Raw genomic sequence first — 25,562 nt, 5'->3', positions numbered from 1 at the left:
CCATCCATCTGCCCATCCACCCACCCATCCATCCATCCATCCATCCATCCACTCATCCATCCATCCATCCATCCATCCATCCATCCATCCACCCATCCATCCACCCATCCATCCATCCATGCACCCATCCATCCATCCACCCATCCATCCATCCATCCATCCACCCACCCACCCATCCATTCACCCATCCATCCATCCACCCATCTCTCCATCCCTCTACCTTTTTGCTTACCTATTTATTTGCCAAATGTGTATTGAACATCTAATGGGCACCATGTGCTGGCAGTTGCTGAGGAGGAAAAGGAAGAGTCTGACCTGGTTACTATTCTCAAAATTGCTTACAGCTTCAATAAGGAGGTAAACAGGCACTAGGGAACTAGAAAATATCTGGTGAGGATTACCTCAAAGAACACACTGACCATCTCTGTTAAACCCCTGTCATATTTTATTTTATTTTATTTTATTTTTAAAGATTTTATTGATTTATTTTGACAGACAGAGATCACAAATAGGCAGAGAAGCAGAGAGAGAGAGAGAGAGAGAGAGAGAGAGAGAGGAGGAAGCAGGCTCTCTGCCGAGCAGAGAGCCCGATGTGGGGCTTGATCCCAGGATCCTGGAATCATGACCTGAGCCGAAGGCAGAGGCTTTAACCCACTGAGCCACCCAGGCGCCCCACCCCTGTCATATTTTAGCGTTTTTCCACAGTTCTGTCATACTGTCTGAAATAGTACCAACTGATAAAAGCTGTGGGCAAATGGACAATTTGACAATAAGCAGGAACTTACTTGTTCAGTAAATTCAGTAAATTCGTGAACATTAAATAAATTTACACTAAATGCATACATTCACTAAATTAATACATGAACGAAAAGATGGGTTGCCATAGATACGTAATGACCCCAAATAACAAGGAAGTCTTATATGTCTACTGGCTGGTTAAAGATCACTGGTCAAGGCTACCCTTGTCTGATCTCCCAGGTCTCTGTTTTTAAGCCCCATAATTATGAACAGCAGAAAACTCCTCCTTTATTGCTTTTTTTTAAGCAGATATTTACCGAGCCCTCAGTTAATGCCAGACACCCTACTAAAAATTAGGGAAACAAGAGAGAGAAAGAAAGACAGCCTCCCTGGCCATATGCCACTTAACTGTTTGGTGGAGAGAACCAAACTAACCAAATAAGTATTTGTATTACAAGTGTGAGGAACACTAAGAAGGGAACCAGTGCATTATAAGAGTATTTACTTTCCCCAAGGGCTCAGAGGAATTCCCTGAGAGCTGGAGGATGAGAGGGAGTCAACAGGTAAGGGAGGGGAGGGGAAGAACATTCCAGATAAAGGAAACGGGACACACAGAGAGACCTTGAGGTCGGAAGGTACTTCGTGCATTTATGAAGTAGGGGTGAGACCATTGTGCTGGGATCTAGAGAGTGGAGATGTGGGGAGAGACCAGCGTGAGGCTGGGGAGGTAGGCAGAGGTCCAATCCCGCAGACCTCATGGGCCACACAGTCCCAGGAAGTCCCAAAGGCTGTTAGAAGGTTCTTGTCAGAATAAGGTTTTAGGAAGCTCTCATGGGCTGCCATGTGGACAAGAGCTGGCAGAGGAACTGGGAAGAAGAGCTAGATGGCATGAGAGAGGTTCAGCTGTGAGGAGACAAACAGCTGGACTCCCGAAATTTGAAGGAAGTAAGAGTTGTGGGATTTACTAATAGACCTGACGGCAGACTCCCAAAGGACAGGTTTACTTCTCACTCCTCGGCTACCTCCTCGCAGAAATAAATGTGCTGTCTGTCCTTCCTGTCCTGGTCCCCAGATGTGCGGGGTCTCGGGGAGACCTGCCAGTTTTTGTCCTGGCGTTGCCACTGCTGTCTACCTGTGCTTGGGTGAGGGAAGGCATGGAGGGGATGAGAAATAGGGGCACACCGACAGAGTTAGAATTGTGGTTGTTTTTTTTTTTTTTTTTTTTTCATGTGGAGAACTAAAGTCTCCTTTTGTACCCCAGTCCTTCCAGCTTTGAAACTGGGGCTGTGTCAGAGTCCCTGGAGGGCTGGTGACCGTGCAGTTGTTTGGGCTCCCCCTCAGGGTGATTCTGTTAGGCTGGGGTGGGGAATGAGGCTTTGCATTTGTAGCAAATTCCCAGGTTGGGGTGAGGCTGCTGGTCCCTGAGCAACTTGGAGGATAGGCCCGAACACAGTCATAGATAAAGGAGCAAAGAGCCTTGGGACAGGGGTGGGGGGAGGAGGGGGAGGGCGGGGGAAGTGGTGCACCTCTGACATCAAACAGAGTATCCTAGGTGGGATCTCTCTCCCTCTTTCTCTTCCTTTCTTTGTTAACTATGGAAAGTACCTACATAGTTACAACACAAAATAGACAGGATTCCTGCGCCCAGGAAGCATCCACACGTTTCGTAACAACGGCTCAGCTGCGAGCAGCTCTGTTAAAACTCCCTGGTTGCTGTTCCCAGGATAAGCAGTACTTGGTGGAGAAGTTATTTGCAACAATATCATGACTCACCCCATGCGACCCTCTTTCCCCATTTCTGGTTTACTTTAGATGTTCCGAGAAACAGAAGTTCTCACTACACTTGTGGCCCAGGGACTGGAGATGCATGAGAGTCAGGAATGAGAGCCCAGTGGGACTGTGAATGTGGATGTCTCTGGACTTTGGAGTGACCCCAGAGTGTCACCATGTGTCCAGGCTGGAAGGGACTTGGGAGTAGTGATTCCTTAGCCTGAACACACAGCGGGATCACCTGGGAAGTTTTGTAGATCTGCAGGTTCCTGGGCAGTTTCAGATGTCCTGAAGTCTCTAAGACGGGGCTCTTACCAGATGTTCTACAACCTTCCCAAACAAGTCTAGAGCGAGCAGTTGGTCCATGGACCGGCTTTTGGGAACCCCTGCCTTGGAGAACATCTGATGCAGCCCTTGCTTTTCACATGAAAAAACTGAGGCCCAGAAAAGATGTGAACTTTGCTCAGATGCTGGAGTGGATTTGAAATCTCTTTATTTTCAGAGGTTGTATAGCCGAGAGGGCAGTCTTTAGAGTCAGATTCTAAAAGTGACTTAGTATCTACTCAATGAATGGCCTTGGGCAGGTTTTTTAAAAGATTTATTTATTTATTTTGAGAGAGAGAGAGAGGGAGGGAGCATAAGCAGGAGGAGCAAGGAAGAGGGAGAGAGAATTCCAAGCAGACTCTATGCTCAGCACAGAGCCCTAAGTGGGGCTTGATCTCATGACCTTGAGAACACGACCTGAGCTGAAACTAAAAGTTGGTCTCTTAACCAACTGTGCCACACAGGCAAACCCTTGGGCCATTGTTTAAACTCTTACTGATAGCTGGGTGATTGGTGAGAAACATGAAGTAATAAGTGAGAAAATACCACATTGTCTGACACTTGACAAATGCTTTTATTTTATCTTATTTTATTTAAATTCAGTTAATTAACATATAAGGTATTATTGGTTTCAGAGGTAGAGGCCAGTGATTCATCAGTCTTCTATAACACCCAGTGCTCTTTACATTGTGTGTCCTCCTTGATACCCATCCCCCAGTTACCCCCCCATCCCCCATGAATGCTTTTAAATGGATGCTATTATTACTGTACTTCATCAAATGTAAGACACTCCTGACTGTACCATGTCTCACTATTTTGTGTAACTCTAAGAAAAAAAAACCCAGACAGTTGAGCTCTGATTCACCATTTGCTTGTAAGATGCATTCTGATTTCAGATATGTTAACATGTGAAAAATAATTGGAAATGCAGTCTTTTACTTCTCTTTCCTCAACCTGCACAGATTATTCCCATCACTAAATTAAATACTTTGATGCCGGAAAGAGAAGCATACTTAGTGTGTTTGAGGAACAGCAAGGAAGCTAGAGTGGCTGGATGGCGGTAGTGGGTGTGCTGGACGGGGGTCCAGGACAGCTGAAGACCAACTCTGTGGGTTTCTGGAGACCACACATGGCATTTTGAATATCAGTTCAGGGTGATGAGCTGAATACTTACATGGTCTGACTTACATTTTCACAGATACATTAGGCAAGGTGGAGAAAAGGAAGTCTGGCTGTGGGGGGCGGGGTGGGGGGATTATTGTTCTATTCCTGGTGATAGGAGATAGTGGATTGACCTAGAATGGTAGCAGTGTTAAGTGGGAAGTAAATGGGCTATGGGAACTTTTTAGGGTGGCTAACAGGATTTCTCATCAGCTGATGGGGTGGATATGGAGTATGAAAAAAGTCAAGGTTGGCCTCAAGATTTTTGGCTCAAGTAATTGGCAGAATGGAGTTGTTTGAAATGGAATAGTCTGGGGGGGGTAAGGTTTGCAGGGAGACATATTTTACTCAATTTTATCCTTCCTCATAATCCATATCTATCTCTTTTTTCAATCAATATTATGAACACCTTTTGTCTCCCCAGATGTGCACTGAGAAATAAAATTGAAGAAGATATTAGCCTCCTGTTCCCCCTTTTTCCCTCCAAGAAGTTTGCCATCTGCGGGGGAGATCAGACTTTCACATAAATAATTATATGACAAAATACTATGTACCTAAGGCTACAAAACAGATATTAAAAAATGTTGGAAATGGGAGGAAGGAGAATTTAACCAAAATTGGTACTCTTCTTTCCCAAAACCATTTGGTTTAGTTTTGTCCAAGTTTGTTTCAGGGCAATGGGACAGTCTGGATAATAATTTAAGCTAGTCTGTCCGTCCCGGGTGTGGGACCTCTGTGCTGATCTGAAAAAACCAAGAAGACTTTTTCTTGTTTTCCTGCCCCTTTTCCAGTGACTGTCCCTTCTAAGAGTCACTGGGCTCACTGTCTTCCTCCCCTCAGGCCTCTGCTCAAAGTCACCTCATCTGAGAGGCCTTCCTTATTTCTTTACAGGAAAGAGCACTTATTTCCTTTCCACACTTGTTTTTCTTCACAGCCCTTACCATCTTCTCTCATCTTACATTTGCCTGTTGTCTGTTTCCCTACACTAGAATGAAAACCCTGACACAAGGCACTTGTTTTGTTTATGGCTATATTCCCATAGTGGTCCAAAAAAATCACTGAAGGAATGAATGAATGAGTGAGTGAATGAATGAAAATAGGAACTCAAAGACTGCATGGACTCGAAAAGCAATAAGCAAACATGCAGAATGTCATGCTGGGGATGGAGATGGGACTGGATTCATGAACAAAGCTTTGGTTTCAGAAAGGAGGGAAGGTGCCAGAGACAAACTCTCTTACTAATCTGCAAGACTCTGCCTCGGCTTGACATGTTGGGAGAAACAGCCTGCATCGCGTTGCAGCTGTGGTTAAAGCAGAGCAGGAGATGAACCATGAGAGACTATGGACTCTGAAAAACAATCTGAGGGTTTTGAAGGGGCCGGGGGTGGGAGGTTGGATGAGCCTGGTGGTGGGTATTATGGAGGGCATGTATTGCATGGAGCACTGGATGTGGTGCATAAACAATGAATTCTGGTACACTGAAAAGAAATTTAAAAAATAAAAATTAAAAAAAAAGCAGAGGAGGACTGTCTAGTACTTTGGGACTCATTTTGGATTTGGACTGCTTAATAGCTGTGGGACTTTAACTGGTTTGTTTCCTCGTGTATAATCTGAGAATAATAACACAGACCCTGTCTACCATGTAGGGTGATTGTAGGGGTCAATAGGTAGAAATAATGGGACATCACTTTGAAAACTGTGAATAGCTGTATTTTAGGAGTCAAGATAGCAATTGGGGGCACCAGGACATGAATGATAGCCAAAGGAGCAGGGGTTGCCTGCCTTGGCTAGCCAGGCTTCCTCCCCAGAAGGTCCTTGAGGGAAATATACACATAGAAAACAATAACAAAGGGAAAGCAAAGGTCTAGTTTATTAGTAGCTGGCTTGTGTCCCAAATGCCAATGTGAGTGTTCTGGCAAACTGGACTGGATCACATGGCGTGTGGGATAAAGGTGTCCAGAAGCTTCTCCTTGCCATTAAGTCACTAATACTGAGCGGCACTAAACACCAGGGTTAAAACACTTAGCATAGGCCTTGAGTCAGGGTATGGCCTTCACGGCATGGAGGGACGGACCACAAGAGAGGGCACACCCTGTGAGTGATTTCTGAGATGTTCATTGACCTCACTCACTGGTAATTTTGGCCTCACTGGTGTCCTGTATCAATATTTCCTCATCGTTACTCCTCCCTTCAATTTCACATTCCAGAGGGTTTAGAATTTGAGAATTTGATGCTTCATTCCTGAACAGCCCAGAATTATACTTGAGATTCAGGCATAATTATTATTTGTAGAACCTGTCACCTCAGATGGAGAAATTATACATCTGACCAGAATAAACAAAATGATACTAGATCCCACGTTCCTCCCTTGACTCAAATTTGACTTGGAAAATGCAGTGGACAGGAACCCTAGAGGTGTTTCCAGTGGGTAGATGGTCATGACTCTTGCCAAAGCAGCTGTATATGGTTTTGCTTCATCATACTGTTTCTGAGAGTATCAAATGACATCACAGATGTTGTACATTGTCAAATGCTCTTTCTGCATCTGTTGAAATGATCAGATGGTTTTTATCCTTTCTCTTATTGATGCAATATAGCATGTTGATTGTTTTGTAGATATTGAACCACGCTTGCATCCTGGGAATAAATCCCATATGATTGTAGTGTATAATTAAAAAAAAAAGATTTTTAAAAGTATATTGTTGGATTACATTTGCTAATATTTTGTAGGGGATTTTGCATCTATGTTCATGAGAGAGTATATTCATGAGAAATATTGGTCTGTAGTTCTCTTTTTTTGTGGTGTCCTTATCCAGTTTTGGTGTCAGGATGATTCCTTCCTCTTGTGTTTTTTGAAATAGTTTAAGAAGAATAGGTATTAACTCTTCTTTAAATGTTTGGTAGAATTTTCCTCTGAAACCATCTTTTGTACGGATTCGACTTCATTGCTGGTAATTGGTCTGTTCAAATTTTCTATTTCTTCCTACTTTAGTTTTGGTAGTTAACCTCTTTCTAGGAATTTATCCATTTCTTCTAAGTTGCTCTATTTTTTTTTCTAAGTTGTTCAATTTTTTTGGCATATGGGTTTTTATAATCTGTTACACGTGTTTGTATTGAGGAAGTTCCTTTCTTTTCTTTTTTTTTTTTAAAGAGCAAGCAAGGCAAAACACAACAGGGGAGTCGGGTCAGAGGGAGAGAGAGAGAGAGAGAGACTCTTTTTTAAAAATTTTTATTTATTTATTTGATAGAGAGAGAGATCACAAGTAAGCAAAAGGAAGGCAGAGAAAGAGGGGGACACAGGCTCCCCGCTGAGCAATGTGGGGCTCAATTCCAGGACCCTGAGATCATGACCTGAGCCGAAGGCAGTGGCTTAGCCCACTGAGCCACCCAGGCACCCCGAGAGAGAGAGCCTTAAGAAAACTCCATACTTAGCATGGAGCCTGACTCGGGGCTGGATCTCACGACCCTGAGCTCATGACCTGAGCCAAAATCAAGACTCAGATGCCTAACAACTGAGCCATCCAGGTACCCTGAGGAGTTCCTTTCTATTTCTAGTTTTCTGAGAATGTTTATAAGGAAAGGATGTTTGATTTTATCAAATGCTTTTTCTGTATCTATTGAAGTGATGCTACAGTTTCACTTTTTAGGTTTGTGATGAATTTCACTGAATGATTTGTGAATGTCAAACCAACCTTGCATTCCTAGAATAAACTCCACTTCATCATGATGTATTATCCTTTCTATATATTTTTGATTTAATTTACTAAAAGTTTGTTTAGAGTTTTTGCATCTATGTTGATGACGGTTATTAATCTATAGTTTTCTTATAATGTTTCTGTTTGGTTTTTATATTAGAGTAATGCTGATTTCATAGAATGAATGAGGAAATATCCTCTCTGATTTTCTGGAAGAGTTTGTTAGTGCTTGCTATTTTTTTCTTTCTGAAATATTCGATAGAATTCAACAGTAAAGTCATCTTGTCCTGGAGGGTTTTTTGGTAGGAAGGTTATTGACCATATATTTAATTTTTTTAGAACATACAGGGATATTCCGGTTATCTATTTCCTTATAAGTGAGCTTTGGTAGTTTGTATTTTCTTTTTTTTTTTTTTTTTAAGATTTTATTTATTTATTTGACAGACAGAGATCACAAGTAGGCAGAGAGGCAGGCAGAGAGAGGGGAAGGGAAGCAGGCTCCCTGCTGAGCAGAGAGACCGACGCGGGGCTTGATCTCAGGACCCTGGGATCATGACCTGAGCCGAAGGCAGAGGCCTTAACCCACTGAGCCACCCAGGGGCCCTGGTAGTTTGGATTTTCAAGAAATTTGACTATTTTATCTAAGTTGTTGAAATTGTTGGCATAAAACTGCTTACAGTTTTAACTGTATATTTTTAACATCTGTAGTATCTGTTCCTCGGTAACTTCTCACATTCCGGATATTTGTAGTGTATTCTTTTTTCTTTCCCAATCAGTCTGGCTTGAGATTCTTTTTTGCTTTTTCTTTTTAAATCTTGTCAAAGAACCAACTTTTGGTTTTAAGGAATTTTTCTGTTTTCTATTTCATTGATTTGTACTAATATATCTATTATTTTCTTTTTGTAATTACTTTGTATTTTTTTTTGTTCTACTTTTTCTAGTTTTTAAAGGTGAAAACTGAGGTCATAGTTTCAAGATCTTTCTTCCTTTCTAATATAGGCTTTTACTATGGTAATTTTCCCCATAAGTACTTCTCAAGTGGTATCCACATATTTTGTTATGTTATATTTTCTTTATCTTATAGTACAGAATACTTTCTAGTTTCCCTTTTGGTTTCTCATTTGACCCATGGCATATTCAGAAGAGTTTTATTTAGTTTGCAAAATTTGGGGATTTTTCAGATACCTTTCCATTATTTATTTTTCTAAATAGTAATTACTTTGTGACAGAGAACATACTTTGTATGACTTGAATATTTAAATTTATTGCAGCTTGTTTTATGATTCAGAATATGGTCTATCTTGGTAAATGTCGCATATGAACTTTAAAAGAATGTATACTCTGTTATTGGGTAGAGTTCTATAAATGTCAGTTATATAAAACTAGTGGATAATGTTGTTCCAATATTCAATATCCTTCTGATTTTTCTGTTCACTTATTTTCCAATTATTGAGATGTAAGTATTGAAATCTCCATATATAATTGTGGTTTTGTTCAATTTTCCCTGCAGTCTTTTTTTTTTCTTGCTTCATTTGTTGTGAAGTTCTGTTATGTGCATATTTAGGACTGTCATGTGTTCTTGAACTAACACCATTATCATTGTGAAATACCATCTTTATTTTTTCTGTTAAAATTTGCTATGTCTGGTATTAATATAACCACTCAAGCTTTTTTTTTTAAATAAAATTTTTATGGTATATCTTTTTCATCCTTTTACTTGTAACTTGTCTGTGGTTTTCTGCTTTCTTTTCAATGAATTGTATTTTTTTATTCCATTTTATCTCTTGTTGACTTATTAGCTATAAATTTTTTGAAAACATTATTTTAGGAGCACCTGGGTGGCTCACTTGGTTAAGCATCTGCATTTGGCTCAGGCCATAATCTGGGGATCCTGGGATTGAGCCCCACATCAGGCTTCATGCTCAGCAGGGAGCCTGCTTCTCTTTTTCCCTCTGCCTGCTGCTCTCCCTGCTTATGCACTCTCCCTCACTCGGTCAAATAAATAAAAATCTTAAAAAAAAAAAAAGAAAATGCTATTTTATGCTTGCTTTAGGATTTGTCATATACATCTTTAATTAAATAAAGTCTATCTTTAAGTGATATTATATCCCTTCATATAGTATAAAAATCTTCCAACAGGATAACTTCCATTTTTCCCTTTTCAGCCCTATGCTATGTTTTCATGCAATTTATTTTTTTATATATTGTAAACCCCACAGTATATTGTTACTGTTTCTGTTTAAATAGTCAATTACCACTTAAAGAGATGTAAATAACATGAAAACCCATCTTATATGTTTACTATATAATTACTGTTTCCAGTGGGACATTTGCTGTCATTTTTATCTTTGGTCCTCTTTTCATAACGTGTTCTTTTACTCTGGCTGCTTAAAAACTTTTCTCCTTATCACCTGTTTTAAGCAGTTGGATTATGATGTACTCTAGTGTAATTTTCTTCATGTTTCTCATGCTTCAGGTCATTGAGCATCTTGGGTTTACACTTTCATCAAACTTGAAAAAAATTTCCACTATGTTTTATTCAAATACTTTGTTTTCCTCTCTCCTCTACTTTAAGGGGTCCATTTACATGTGTATGAGGATATTTGAAATTGTTCCATAAGTTACTAATGTTCTGTTTTTTTGTTGCTTGAATGATTATTTGATTGATTTCTGTCATTGTTTCATTTTGGATAATTTCTATTTCTGTCTTTAAGTTCACCAATCTTTTCTTTAATGTGTGATCTTCCTTTCATGTTATCCAGTGTCTTTTCTCACACAGTCAAGTTTCTTCTCTAGAAATTTGGTTTATATCCTTTCTATATCACCTATAGCTTTCCTTATATTTTTATTTTTTGTTATTATTTTTATTCAAGTATAATTAACATACAATATTATATTAGTTTTAGGTGTGCAATATAATGATCAAATAGTTTGACATTTCTCAGTTCTCAAGATTAACTGTACTCTTGATCCTCTTTATCTGTTTCACCCATCTTCACCATGTACCTTCCCTCTGGCAACCACCACTTTGTTCTCTGTATTTAAGAGACTGGGGTTTTTTGTTTCTTTCTTTCTTTCTCTCTTTTTGTTGTTTGTTCATTTGTTTTGTTTCTTAAACTCCACATGTGAGTGAAATCATATGGTATTTGCCTTTTCCCTGACTTATTTCACTTAGCACTATACACTGTAGGTCCATCCATGTTGCTGCAAGTGGCAAGATCTTATTCTTTCATGACTGACCAATATTCCGTGTGTGTGTGTGTGTGTGTGTGTGTACCACTTCTTCCTTATCCATTCATCTGTTGTTGGGCACTTTGGCTGCTTTCATATCTTGTCTATTATAAGTAATGCTGCAATAAATATACGTATGCATGTATCTCTTCAAATTAGCATTTGTGTATTCTTTCGGTAAATACCCAGTAGTGGATCATATGGTAATTCTTTTTTTATATTTTTTGAGGAACCTCCAAACTGTTTCCCACAGTGGCTGACCTTGTATTTTTGGACATTTACAATATAGTTATAACTGTTTGAATAGTCTTCTTCTTAAATTCTAACTTCTATATAAGTTCTGAATCAGTTTCAGTTGATTGATTTTTTCTCATTAAAAGTTCTATTTTTCTGCTTCTTTACATGCCTGCTATTTTAAAATTGCATCATACATATTTACACTAAAAATGATTCGTTATTTATCTGAAATTTAAGTTTAGCTAGGAATCCTGTATTTCCCTAGCAGCCCTAGATCCCTGTGGCCTCTCCAGACTCTCCTCTTTGTCTCCTTGATTTGGGGAATCCTGTAGACTGTGCCTGAGTTCTCACTCACTGTGCTGCAACCTGACTCTGTCACAGCAGTAAGCTGGTGCCATGTAGGACTCATCTTCTTTGTCCCTGGTCTCTCAGGGATGTCGTTGTATTGAAACCCAGTCTTTTGTATACTTTGTCCATTTTTTTGGTTGTTTCACCCAGGAGAGTAAGTCTGGTTCCTGTTACTCTGTCTTGGCTGAAGGTAGAAGTCTCTCTCCAGAGGTTATTATTTTTAGCCAGAGGCCAAAACATGGTGCTGATGAGGGCCAAAGCTGTGTGTTCAGTCCCTTCATAGGAGAGTTTGTTGGCTTCGCACCATAATTTTGTGCAATCAGCTACCTAGAAAAAAGAATGTTTTGGATCACAAGTGGTACCTGGTGACTGTGAAGATGATTCAGCACAGTTGGGAAACTGGTTAGAAGTGCACATCTTCTAATAGGGAAATGGGGGGGGGCATGGGCTTATTACCAAATAAAAGGATAAATCAGCACACTGAATTATGTTACATTACTTGTCAGATTTTGGACCAAAAGATAGGTGTGGCTGAAGGTCAGTGCTCAAGGGATTGGATGCTAATAAGTTTGGAGGCAGGGTCAGGAAGAAAAGGCTGAGAGAGTCAGGGTAATCAAACTGGGGTCATATAAAGGCTTTGAAAAATTTAAGCCCCCTGTTTCCCTGTCCAGTAATCAATTACGTTATTCCTAAAAGGGGTGGGGGATCTTCAGAAATGAGAACAAAAATATCTCCTTTCTTTTTTTCTTTGGTTTCGCTTGGTCTAGCCATATGCCGCTATCCTCTGGGCATGTCAGGAGGCCACATTCCAGATGAGGACATCACAGCTTCCAGTCAGTGGTCAGAATCCACAGCTGCCAAATATGGAAGGTGAGGATGGATACCCCAAGAAAGCCTAAATCCTGAGTTGGGTACATTTTCTGACTCAAGGGACTGGGGAAGGAGGGTGGTATTTAATGGGACCTGGGAGGAGTGAGGGAAGAACATCAAGTGGGCCTGTCCTGTTCTGTATGTTTTCAGAAAGAGAATTCAGGGCTGGGCGCCATGTGCTGGTCTGGCAACCCCATCCCAGTCACAGGGCCTTGCACGACACTACCCACAACAGATGGGTTCATTGATATGCAGTGGATTTGCTTTACTCACCTTCTCACTGTGAGCAACTGCAGGAAGCTGGTGACAGTGGTAGGTAGGGGAAGATGCAGATGAGATAGGACACTGGGAGCTAGGAGACTCAGTCCTCCTCTCAGTGGGTGTCTGTGAAACATCACTCACAGTGCAAAACATCAAGGCTTTCAGCATATGATGAGGCCTCCAATAAATTCTTCCCTTCTCTTAAGGATACCTTATAGAAGGGCCATCCTCATCCATAAAGAGTATGGTGGGTTCCTAGTGGCCTAATAGCAGGGGTCCTCTAAAGCAATGAACTCCCTTGTCAAAAACTAGTCTGCTTGTTAGGGCATAATCCTCCTCCTCCTGGAATCTAATTCTTTTGGTGTAAAGTGTTGATTTCTGTTAAAATGGAATCACCCATAAGAAAAGCAACCTCAATAAACCTTCCCCATAATTTCTTAGTATGTGAAAGATGAGAATGATGGTTGGTGGGGTTGGAAGAAAACAGTGATGAGTAGGTGACATCTGTGAGAAAAGGGACATTTTAGGGAAGAGGAAAAGTGGTAAGAGGCTCCCAAAATAAACCTTATACTGATTTCACAATTTTGTTCACTGGTAGCTCAGCTTGGAGGTAATAAAATGAAAGCAGATTATTTACTGCTCCCCTGACACACTCCTGCCCCTCACTCTCATCATGGGTTCCCATGGCTTTGTGCTGGGCTGCCATGCCCATCCCATTGGTTAAAATTCCACTGCATTACATAACCCACACTGGGGATCTTATGATCCCTCCCTCCTCCTTCCTATAACTTGATATCCAGGCAAGGAGTGGCCACCCTTGTTATGCTGGGACTGAAAGTGGAAGGGGGTGGTAAAATGACTCATGGGGGAGTATAGGGTAGAAAGGGTTTCATTTCCCTTCAGGTCTTTAAATCAGGATGAGAAATAAAGACTAAATCTGATCTGAAGGCCTCTAGGCCCTGGTGGTAAGTGTCTTTCTCAGTTTCATAGTGCCCTAGGGCCAGGGGACTGACCACAGGTCGTGGCAGTCAGACTTAAGGGGAGACCCGAAGAATCTTTTTAAAGAGGGGTTGCAGCCTTTTCTCTCCCCTCAGGACAGGGCAGCTGCTTGCTGTGGATTGGTAAACAACTCTGGTTTCATGGTTTCTCTTTGTCTCCCCAACCCTGTGTCTCAAGGCTGGACTCAGAAGAAGGGGATGGAGCCTGGTGCCCTGAGATTCCAGTGGAACCCGATGACCTGAAGGAGTTCCTACAGATTGACTTGCACACCCTGCACTTTATTACTCTGGTGGGGACCCAAGGGCGCCATGCTGGGGGCCATGGCATTGAATTTGCCCCCATGTACAAGATCAATTACAGTCGGGATGGCACTCGCTGGATCTCTTGGCGGAACCGGCATGGGAAACAGGTAGGAAGAAGAGACATCCAGACCCTGAGATGTCCAGGACCATATTTTGACTTAGGCTAGAAGAGGAAGTACACAGGCTGTCTTGTAGGTATGTGCACACACAGACCTGGCATGCCCTTATCCATGTGGGACCGAGGATGAGGGAGGGCAAGGTGGGAGGACCAGGAGGAATATCAAGGTTGCTGAGAAAACTGAAAGGATACATTCTGCTCCTTCAGTTCAAAAGAGAGGGTCCCTGAAAGGGTTGATGAGGTAGAGTCAGCATAACCTCATAGCATCTTTCCCCCCTTTCTCTTCTCTTTCCTCAGGTGCTGGATGGGAATAGTAACCCCTATGACATTTTCCTAAAGGACTTGGAGCCACCCATCGTGGCTAGATTTGTCCGCTTCATTCCAGTCACTGACCACTCCATGAACGTGTGCATGCGGGTGGAGCTCTATGGCTGTGTCTGGCTAGGTAGGTTTCCAGAGAGAGAGAGCTTATAGATCTTATTAAAACCCCCAACCCCTGGAAAATAAAGGCAAACAAGTCAGAAAGGTATGGGATTAGTCATCTCTGGAGTGAAGTGATTCCTCTAGGCTCGAGCCAAGAAAGGACATTGCTCCTTCACCAACATGTGGTGCTCTATACATTAAATGATACAATCTGAGTCATTTCACTGACTGCCACTAAGGAGTGCTCCTTGGCAGTGCTCCCTTTGTGCCCAATATTGTCTGTGCAGACATATTGAACAAGATTTCACCCCTGAAGTCTTGTGTAGCTCCCTGGGATAGTTGGTCTAAGCAGTGGGTGCCTCTCCTTCCTAAGGCACTGACACACCTGTTTCCTTGGCAGATGGCTTGGTGTCTTACAGTGCTCCGGCGGGACAGCAGTTCGTACTCCCTGGAGGCTCCATCATTTACCTCAATGATTCTGTCTATGATGGAGCTGTTGGGTACAGGTAAATTCTGGGAAACTTTGGTCATCAGAATGGAAAAGTGGCCACTAGAAGAGAATAGCATTTCATTATGGTTTCGGATTAATAATTAATCAACTGGTCAACCAACTGGTGTTTATTTAGACCCTGTATTGAGCATTGTGAGATAATTTAGATGAAGTAAAATAGGGACTCTTTATTTGCAAGGAACTGAAGTCCTAGTTTGGGAAGACAGGGGAAACAATAAATTACACAAAGTGAGAACTGAAATTGTGGTATATTTCTAAGTATGGTAGATACACACACACACACACACACACATATATGCCCTTAAAACAGGACATATGGTCTGACACAAATAATGGCCTACTTATAGAGATGAAATACCAGAAGAACTGAAGTTATAAGTATACTAATTGGACAGGTCAAGAAGTTCAGGAAGACTGTACCCCATAAATGGAAATGCTTTGGAAGTCATGAAAAGGAGACTCGTAAGGCTTATGATAGACAAGGAGAGTTTCTAGGATGATATGATTTAGAGCAGAGGAGGTGGGCAGAAAAGTGCAAAGGAAAGGGAACAAGGCTGAGGACAGAAATGGTCTGACTGTAGCAGAAGCTCGAGCTGGGAGCAGCAAAGAGGGCCAGTGTAGTCCTGAAATGGGCCTATGGAGGGCCATGGTGGAGGAGTTGGACACAGTAATAGGGTTGGATGAGAGATGTTCCTCCTATATCACTTCACTCTGAATCTTGCCATTCTTCTTCTAGTCCACTTTGACACTTTTCTCTCTCTTAGCTTGGTCTTTGTCTGCAAAGATTGCACCTGGAAGAGAGATTAAGTCCAGACTAGAGGATGGAGGTTTCTAATGGTTGAGAGAGGAAGAAATTAGTCTCCGGAAGGGGAGTGAGGGATTACAGGACATCCATTGTTTTAGGTGTGAAGAATAAACTCCTGACCCCCTGCCTACCCCCACCCCCAGCAGCGCCCCGGCAACTACCATCCCCTCAGTGAAGACCTGACTCACCCAGTATTTGATTTCCAGCTACTTCCTTTCCATCTGCTTAGTCACTGTTGTTTTCTGTTCACTCAAACTGTATGGGCATCATTTCATTTAGCCACTCCCCAACTGACATTTACTCAAGGTATAGAGGAAATTGAGATCAATTGAATTCATTTTAGATTAATAAATCTTTGCTAATCCATTCTTGCTACCTCCAACGAATTTGGCCAGACTTGGTAGGTATTCAAAAATATAAGGAAGTCCTGGATCCTACCTTAAAGAAGCTCCCAATTAGGAATGGGGACTAGGGCAGGAAAGCACAGCACCGGGAGTGAAAACACCTGGATTCATGTCATGAAAGTTATTTCCATTTCCTCAAGTTATAAAAATGTATAAGAAAAGCATTTTTTAAAGGTAAAGTGCTAAATACATGTAAATTTTATCTGATTTGGAAAACCAGCAAAGATATGATGGAATAGCTGAAACTAAAGTGGGCCCCAAAGGATGGGTAGAACTTTCACTGGTAAAGAATCTTGAAATGGCACTTGAGGCAGAGTGCATAGCATAACAACAAAAGAATCACACTTAAAGTTTAGGGAAATGTCTGCCAAAGATCAATCATTTAGTTAACCATCAGCGATACTTACGTAGCAAAATAGTAGATGAGAAGCATGATTGGGCAGATGATGTCGTATTTTGGAGGAACTTGAATGTCAGGGCCAGGAAGAAGAGGAGGAGGGGGAGTTGTTTTTTTCTTCATAAATATAACCATCGACAGGACAAGTCATTGAAGATTTTTAAAGCTGGAGAAGGACAAGATTGGAACTGTGCTTTAAACAGATTAATCAAGCAGCTCACAAAGGTTAGATTTGAGTCAAAAGAGGAGGTGATGGGGGACATTTTCTAATTGTGAACTCTGTCCAATGAAAACAATGAAGGACCAAGGCCAAAATGGTGACTCTGGGAATGGGAGTAGGAGACATTCACATAGGGACCATTTGCAATCTGACTGGGTTTAAGTGTGAGACAGTTGGGTGAGGAAAAGAGGTAGATGAAACCTTGGGTTGGCATTTATTCATCAACAGTCATACTCTGGTACATATGGTGTTCCAGGCACTTTCACTGAGCCACTGAGTATGAAAGAATATAATGGGCAGAAATGGGAAACTTAGGTGAAAGATTTAGTTTAGAAAGGGGTAGTGATGGATTTAGTTTGGGATATAAATTTAAGGGAATGGCAGGACATTCAAATGGATAAATAAGGCACTATTAACAGGAAAGGTGAAGAGAAACTGCAGCGATTTCAACACAATCACTTTCCACTTGTTAACTGAGATAGTGAGGTTATCTCTATGGAGTGTGCCTGGGTGATGAGGTGTAAGCTACCTGATTCAGAATCTCGGGAATAGATAGTTTTAATAGTAAAAGTTACCTTTTTTTTAACTAAAAAAATTACAGAAGTAATACATGCTTGTTGTAGGAATTCTAACAATCTAAAGGATATGAAGTAAACCAGGAAAGTTTCTTTCCTTACCCATCCCCATTTGATTTAATTTTGACTAAAAGAAATTAATTTTTCATTTGTGTTGCTTTTCTTAAGTTTCATGGGGATTTATTATTATGGGGACAATGGGAAATATATTTATTGCAAGTAAACTTATGTTCTCCTAGCCTTCTGATCTGTAGAGAGAAGAAAAAGATGGCAAATCCTTGGAAGGGAGATCCAGGCTCTGGTCACTGTGGATAAGGCCAGTCAAATTTTATAATTTGCCCAACATTTTTCAATGAATAAATAAATTTAAAAGTATATCTGTAAGGCTGGCATAATCACTCAATTTTTCTTTTGTGAATCCACAACTTTTACATAAACTCAAGGGGCACATGTATTATTGCTTGAGGGTGAGTATCCCAATCTCTTCATTTGAGAGACTCCTGACCTTTCATTTGAGCTTACAATGCAGAGCATGAAGAGAGTGAAGTCCCAGTGGATGAGTTCTTGCTCTGCCTCTCCATAAAAAGAAGGCCAAATAGAAATAGAAAGCTAAAAATAATAGCCAAATTAACATAAATACACAATCATCCCACATACCAATCAAGAAGAGCCTTACAATCAGAAGTGGAAAGCATGCCAATCTAGAAAACAAGACTAAATCCAATGCCTGAAACCCTCATGTAATTCATGTGTTCTATTCTATGAATCTGTATCCTACCAATTTAATTAAAATTACATATAAATTAGTATTTAAGTTTGGCATTGATGACTTTTTCCCCCCTTTAGTTTGACATCAAATTGGAATGTTGGATGTGGGGTAGAAGAGGGCATGACTGGCTTCTGTGGAATTGATTCACTGAAAAATGACAATATACAGTCAAAGGAGAGTCAGAAAAATTTCCAACAAGCTCTGGGACTATTTACTGAGTGATGGTCAAGTGCTACTACCTACTGTAGTGTTCATTCTATGCATCCATCCATCCATTCATTCATTTACTTGTTAATGGATTAATTAATCAAGTGCATTTGATAATACTGAGTTAGTATATAAAAACATTACATTCAGTCTACAAGAATAGGTAAGGATGCAATAGATTATAGAAAGCTTTTCTTATAAAATGATAAAATATTATTTAAAAGCTTGGCTACTAAAGCAGTAAGCATTAAGTATTTTGTAAAATTCATTTATATGAAATTCTTTGTTCTCCATTGATGCAGGATAAATGCATCAATGCTATAAAATATGCTGGATTTTTCATAATTCTTCAACCTTCAAGATAATCATTACAAAAGATAATATTACAAAACCTGGGGTGAAGAAGCTGGGTATAAAAGCTCTTCGTGAATGTGCAATTAATTCCAGGTTCCTCTCTCCCTTTCCCTTTTCTTCCCCTGGCCTGAGCAGCATGACTGAAGGGTTGGGCCAGCTGACAGATGGGGTATCTGGCCTGGATGACTTCACTCAGACCCACGAATACCACGTGTGGCCGGGCTATGACTACGTGGGCTGGAGGAATGAAAGCGCTCCCAGTGGTTACATCGAGATCATGTTTGAATTTGACCGAATCAGGAATTTCACGACCATGAAGGTCAGTGGTGTTAGGTGTGGTGGAATGTGTGCAAAGAAGCCAAGATAATGGTGTAGTGAAAAGGCATGCTAGAAAGAACCTTGGGTGGTGTCGGCAGAACTGGATTCAAATTGTTATTTTGCCACTAATGAGCTACATGCATTTCCAAATCACTTCATCTCTGGGCTTCTTGCTTCATTTGTAAATAAGGGGGTTAGACTAGGTCACTATTTCTCAATGTTTTCTGTTATTGTTCCAACATCAACGTCTACATACCATTAGGCACAGTGGATCCAGCATCTAGAGCCCACAATACTTTGAAGGCCTATGGAAATATTTTAACTTCTTTTAATGTCAGGGGGAAAAAAAGAGCTTTTAGGGTCAAACATAATTTTCATCTGTTTTAACGACAGAATTTCAAAATACAATTTTAATTTTTTATGGAGGGAGGGGCTCACAAAAGCAAAAGTAAATAGAACCCATGGAAATCATTTTATGACCCTGCCCAATGCTCCTGAGGGACATGCTTTTATCAGTAAGGATGGCTCATTGCCACTCTAATTCTCAGTGGAAGAATTGAGTATTTTGTATCTTGTCTTTGAAATCACTTTCCACACCTATCCTTTTTCTTCTATTCCGTGGTCACTGAGAAGTCATGACAGGAGGCTCTACACTCTTCTGTTTCCAGAGTTCTTTGTTTCCTTATCTCTTGCAACAGCATATCTTCTGTCTGGTTGTCCTACCAGATTTCATGCTCCTCCAACCAGAACTCTAAGCTTGAGGAAAACTGGGGCTTAACAGTGGAAAGTCCTTTTATTGAGTGTAAGGGAGACAGACCCCTGAAGTTTTTGTGGTCCACGTATAACTCTTACTGGTTTATTGAGGAGCATGAGAGGACACCAGAATGAGGCCCAAGAGAGTGGGCACGTGAATTTGACCTCACACATGGACTCCTGTTCATCTGTTATTTTCCCTTTTCATAGATGGGTACAGAATATTAATGGCCAACAGATTGGTGATGCTGCCTCTGTCTAAATCCTCTTGGGATGATTTGCCATTCAGTGGGGGGAAGGCACCATTTATTTGCAAACGGAGATACGTAGGATGAGATGAGGACCCAGAAGAAGGAAATCTTTGTTATCTTTAAAATCTGTTATTCTTGGCACAAACTTGGAGTCAAAGAGGAAATCCGTGTCTGTTATATTACCCTCATATGTTAATGTGATAATATCTCCTAATTGGATTAATAGCTATTAGTTAAATGAGCAAACATTTAGGTTGAGGACAGAAGGATCAACACAGGCCCATCTGCCCTTAGATTGTTCAAGGATGGCTTCTTGGCAGTTTTAAGAATGTAAGTGTGTGCAGTTGTGTGTCTAGCACTTATCCTTCAGAGGGTTTTCTGGAGGGGGGAGGGGAATTCGCATAGTGCCAAATATCTAGCTCCAGGGAAAATTTATTTCTATTGCTGAATAGTGAGATACCCACATGCACCTATGAACAAATGTATCAATTCACACAAATATACCATCGGGGTAATTTTTAGTCTCACAAATAATAAAATGTATTTTAAACTCTCCACAAAGTTTTAATATTTAGTCAATAGACCTTGATCTCCCTGAGTCCCCTGTAGCTCTGTCTAATTAGTTTATCACAGGTCAGAATTATTCAAAAGCGTATTCTGCGGTAACCAGGTACCAGAATCTTCTCCATCTTAGAGTCCGTCCTCTCGAGGCCAAACAAGCCTCTAGTGTATTTTAATTTTTCTGAGACAAATAAAATATTAAAAATAACTTACAGGTCGCTAACATCTTCTAGAAAGTAGTTATTGCTTTCTAGGCAAATTACTGTCGTTCCCCCTGCCCCTTAAATCTAGTCAAAATATTCTATTGAAATATATTACTGTCCTTTTAAAATGTATTGTATTTATTAAATAAATGTGTTAAGTCCACAGGGGAATGAATTCTATACTATTTATTTGCATTCCAGGAGAATTCCCAAAACATCTGTAGGAGAGATTATTACCTCCCCCACAGGCTACTTATCCAACACTTTGCAGATTGCAAAAAAATCTGAAAAATCTATTGAAGCTGTAGATGGTATTTTTTTAGATTTTTTTTTCTTAGCCTTGCTCCATTGACTTGTGCTCAGTAAACTGGAACAGCTAATTCATCCCAAGGAAGATACTAACAGATGTTTTCATCGTTAAAATATTTACAGGAAAATCCAAATGGAGAAGTCAAGGTGACTTGTTCCATTTCTGGGTGGCGTGGTATTGGTGAGGGCACTGGACCAGGAGTCTAGGGTTCTAGACTCCATTCTGTTGTTGACTGGCCATGGGCAGGTCATACCTACCTGAGCACTAGCTCATTAGAAATAGAGAGTCAGAGTAGGTGATTTTATTCTATTCTTTCAGAGTATCTCTGCTCATTTCTTTGATCATAACATTTCTACAATCATTGCTGCTGTTTCTTTAGCTAAACATAAATTCTGAACAGTAGTCCTGTAGTTGCTCTCTAGAACACAGAGGAGGGTATCAAAGACAGTCGAAGGCTTACAATGCAGGGCCTAAGCAAGACATTAAAATGCAAATAGCAAATATCTTCCCAGAATGGCAATGAGACATTTCCAGCCTATGAAGTCTTTTAATTCAGGGGCTTGAGACCAGCACAGCTCCATTTTCCACGTACAGCTGAGCCAGAGGAAATGTCAGTGAACAACCACGAGGGACCTGACCTAGTTACAAATATGCACATTCCATTTCTGAAGGATGTTGAGCACACAAAGGTGCTCCAGAGGAACTGTTGTGGGATCTTTGTTTCTTATGACCCTTTTACAAGCCATACAAATATCCTGGTGAATGTGTTAGGGCAGCGGGGAAGAGAATGCAAGCTACTTTCTGTAAGACCTTCTTTTCTCATCTCAGAAAATATCCCTGAGGAAGATCCCATGTCCTCATCAGAATGGCATTACCTAAACTGAACTTCATCAAGACAGCTTATTAAGTCTTGTGTCTCTGGCTGAAAAATGCTAATACGCGGCCCTTGACATGAGCTTTTTAAAGAGAAAGATGAAATCATTTTTGGAATGTGTATTATTTCAGGTTTCTCAATTAAACCTGTTGGAAGGAGTGGACTGGTTTAGAATGTACCTGGGAGGAAGGAAGATGGAGGGTGTCCCCTTACCTCAGTTCAGAACAGTTTGTTTCTGAGTGAACAGCCAGTAAGTGTTAGGGAGGGTTAGATACTTGGGAGTGTTAAGGGCAAGGAAGGCCCCTGAGAAGATGCTGGTCTGACCCTCATTTAACAGGTGAGGTGACAGGAAATGAGGTGGCTGGGAGCACACAGTTGCAGAGAGGTGACTGGGGAAGCCACACCATTTTTAGGGTGCCAGACCAATGTCTCACAGCTGCTGTGAAGAGGGTGGAAGGGCAAGTCCGAGAGACTGCAGAGCTAGTCACCAAGAGCGGAGCTCAGAGAAATGGGCAGATGGAGGATTTTACCAGGTTAGGTTGCCCTGTGTCCCTGCACCACTTGTTGGTGTCAGCCTGTCCCTCACATGCCTCCTTCTCTGCCAGGTCCACTGCAACAACATGTTTGCCAAAGGTGTGAAGATTTTTAAGGAGGTGCAGTGTTACTTCCGCTCAGAGGCCAACGAGTGGGAACCGAACGCTGTGTCCTTCCCCCTTGTCCTGGATGACGTCAACCCCAGTGCTCGGTTCGTCACAGTGCCCCTCCACCACCGCATGGCCAGCGCCATCAAGTGCCAATACCATTTTGCTGATACCTGGATGATGTTCAGTGAGATCACCTTCCAATCAGGTTGGGAGCTGGGGGCCTCCTGTGGAGGTGGGAGTGGGGTAGCGTGGTGAAGGAGGCAGGTGAACCCTGGAGCTGCTCAGTGGGTGGGTGTCTGAGGAAGAGGATTGCACAGTGGCTTCTCACTGGTAGATAGAGAAATCTACATGACTAGAATATTTACTGGGCTCTCACATATTTATTTAAAAGGCATGTAAATTAAAGGATGAAAACATGAGAGCACAATGAGTTAAAACTGTATAAATTAAGCCAGTTAAGGGGAAGCACACTATTAAAATATTTAAATGAAAATTTCCAAATATACACAAAAGTAGAGAACAATGAGCCTTACCAACCACTCTCAGCCTTCCAACCACTGATGTTGTGACTGTCTTTCATTATTTCTCCATTTTCACTATAGTATTTTAAGCAAATTTGAGATATTATTTGAGTTTATTACTAAAAATTTGAGACTACATCTAAGAAAATAACATCTTCTTCATAAGCATCATGCCTTGCAAGCATAAAGCAATATAAAATCTAACAACATTTATTAATAATTAATTCCTTAATATTATCTAATAGGCTGTCCATGTTCAAGTATCCCTGATTATCTAATATCCAGAGAGTTGGCTTGATCAAATTCAGATCCAAATAAGGCCCTCTTGGGGGATTTCCTTTATTATATTCCTAAATGTCTCTTTTAATATAAAATAGTCTTTTAAAAAAAACCAATCTGTTCTGGTTTGGCTGATTGCTTTTTGTGATGTCATTTTCTAGAGCTTGTATCTTCTGTCACACTTGTAGCTGGGCAGTTATATCTACATGCTAACTTGATTCAAGTTCAATACTTATTTTTGTAAAGAATTTCATAGATAATGCTGTGTCCTTTTAAAAAATTTTTTAACATATTTAATTTAGCTGTATCCTTTGAACATCATCATAGATAATGCTATTGAACCTCATCGTGGGGATGTAGTGTTATATCCTCTCACCTTTTGTGATGCTAAGATTGATTTCTGGGCTCAGGTTATCACCACAAACTGGTGACAACTGCTTGAGTTATTTATTTTATTAGGGCTTGCTAAATAGTGATTTTCTAGTTCTTGCATTCCTTCTGCATTTATCGGCTGAATTTCTTCTGACTAGTAGAACTGTTCCTCATGCACTTGCTTACTCTGAGATACAGTTCACATCGGAAGAGCAGGATACATGATTAAATTTTTTCTCTTCATCAATTTTCAGAGTTGATGCCCTAGCAACCTTCAGTAATGTCTAGTGAGGTTTTTGGTGTGTTTGTTTTTCATACTTGTTTTGCTTTTTAGTATCATTATGGACTCATTGCTTTTTTAAAAAAATAAATTCCATATGTTTAATCAGTTGCAATTATTAATTCTTTCTGGTGTTCACACTGTCTTACATTTGGTCAGAACACACACCTTTAAGCTGGCTCTGTGTTCTTTGGATCTTATCCTATAAGCCTTTGATGAATATTTTATTTTCTGGAAGAACAAAATTACCCAAGTTCTTTTTGAACGTTTGTGTTCCAGATATGAAGCCAACCATTTCCTTAAGAAGTCGGGGTTCCTTTTAGTGGAGAATGGTGCTTAGAGACCACAAATTGGGCAGTAAGGATTATACTGAGTGCCGAAAAGTTAAAAGGCATTTAGGGCATTGTCTATACCACTGCAGTATAGATGGGGTGCAAAACCCACACAATGATTTTTAGAAAGATGCTCAAAGTGATACCAATAATAAGTGATCAAGAAAGAGGTCAGTGGAGAGTGGCTTTTTAACAATCAAAAGAGTGAGCCTTGCACTGGACCTGGGCAAAAGTATAGGTGGAAAAAAAAGGCAAAAGAGACTAGTATAAAGATAAAGCAGAAGACCCCATGTTTCCAATTTAACTTTTATTTTTTTAATTTTTATTTATGTATTTGTTTATTTATTTATGAGAGAGAGAGGAAGATGAGCAGAGGGTAGGGAACAAGCAGACTCCATGCTCAGTGTGGAGCCCAACATGGGGCTCGATCCCTGACCCTGAGGTTATGACCTGAGCTGAAACCAAGAGTCATATGCTTAACTGACTGAGCCACCCAGGCGTCCTTGATTTAATTTCTAAAAGAAGAGAATTTCAATATGGTTTGCTCATAAGATGTCCTGACAAGGAAATAGAACATCTGTTTAGAAAAACATGTTTGGTGCCTCAGTGTCTTCTGTTATAAAGATTTAATTTAAGAATAAATGGATTGATTATTTTATATGGAGTATGTATTAAGATCAGAGATTTAGATGTTCAAAATCAGTGTCATTACATTGTCTTAACTAGAAGACCACAGATTCTCATCCAGCCTCGGGGATCCTATTCCCTTGGCAGAGTAATTAGTATACTTACCTCGTTATATCCAATTGCCACTATGGACTACAGTTTTTGACTCCTTGGACCCCTTGAGTTTTAAATCTGATGCCATGATAATGTTCATTTCCACTGGAGCCTGAGGACCCAACACAGAAAATTACATGTAGATGTAAGCTACCTCCCAATCTGCATAATTTAGTTCTAAGAAGAAGAAAAACTAGGACTTATGGAGAACATGCCTCTTAAAGGGAAATGCATATTCTAATTCTTGACCTCCTTAGTTACACAAATCAAAGGGTAAAATGAGTTGCCAATGTCAATATAGCAAATACATTTTGGGAGGTCTAGTTTTAGAACATCACAGTAAAGGACACTCCAGTATCAATAAT

The 25,562-nt window shown here is 40.5% G+C and overlaps 1 protein-coding gene across 1 annotated transcript in view; it reads left to right on the top strand.

Moving 5' to 3' along the window:
- Positions 1–25,562, top strand: part of LOC111151043 (discoidin domain receptor tyrosine kinase 2) — a 120,170-nt gene that overhangs the window by 79,461 nt on the left and 15,147 nt on the right. Inside the window, exons 3-8 of the mRNA XM_022508764.1 lie at positions 12,272–12,374; positions 13,812–14,043; positions 14,352–14,499; positions 14,878–14,983; positions 18,855–19,038; positions 22,595–22,838. Coding sequence (XP_022364472.1) covers positions 12,272–12,374; positions 13,812–14,043; positions 14,352–14,499; positions 14,878–14,983; positions 18,855–19,038; positions 22,595–22,838 — 1,017 coding nt within the window. The remainder of the gene's footprint in view (positions 1–12,271; positions 12,375–13,811; positions 14,044–14,351; positions 14,500–14,877; positions 14,984–18,854; positions 19,039–22,594; positions 22,839–25,562) is intronic.

Source organism: Enhydra lutris, unplaced genomic scaffold (assembly GCF_002288905.1).
Source record: "Enhydra lutris kenyoni isolate GAN:26980312 unplaced genomic scaffold, ASM228890v2 scaffoldscaffold25, whole genome shotgun sequence".
Lineage (NCBI taxonomy): Eukaryota > Metazoa > Chordata > Mammalia > Carnivora > Mustelidae > Enhydra > Enhydra lutris.
This window is presented reverse-complemented; position numbering and strand designations above follow the sequence as displayed.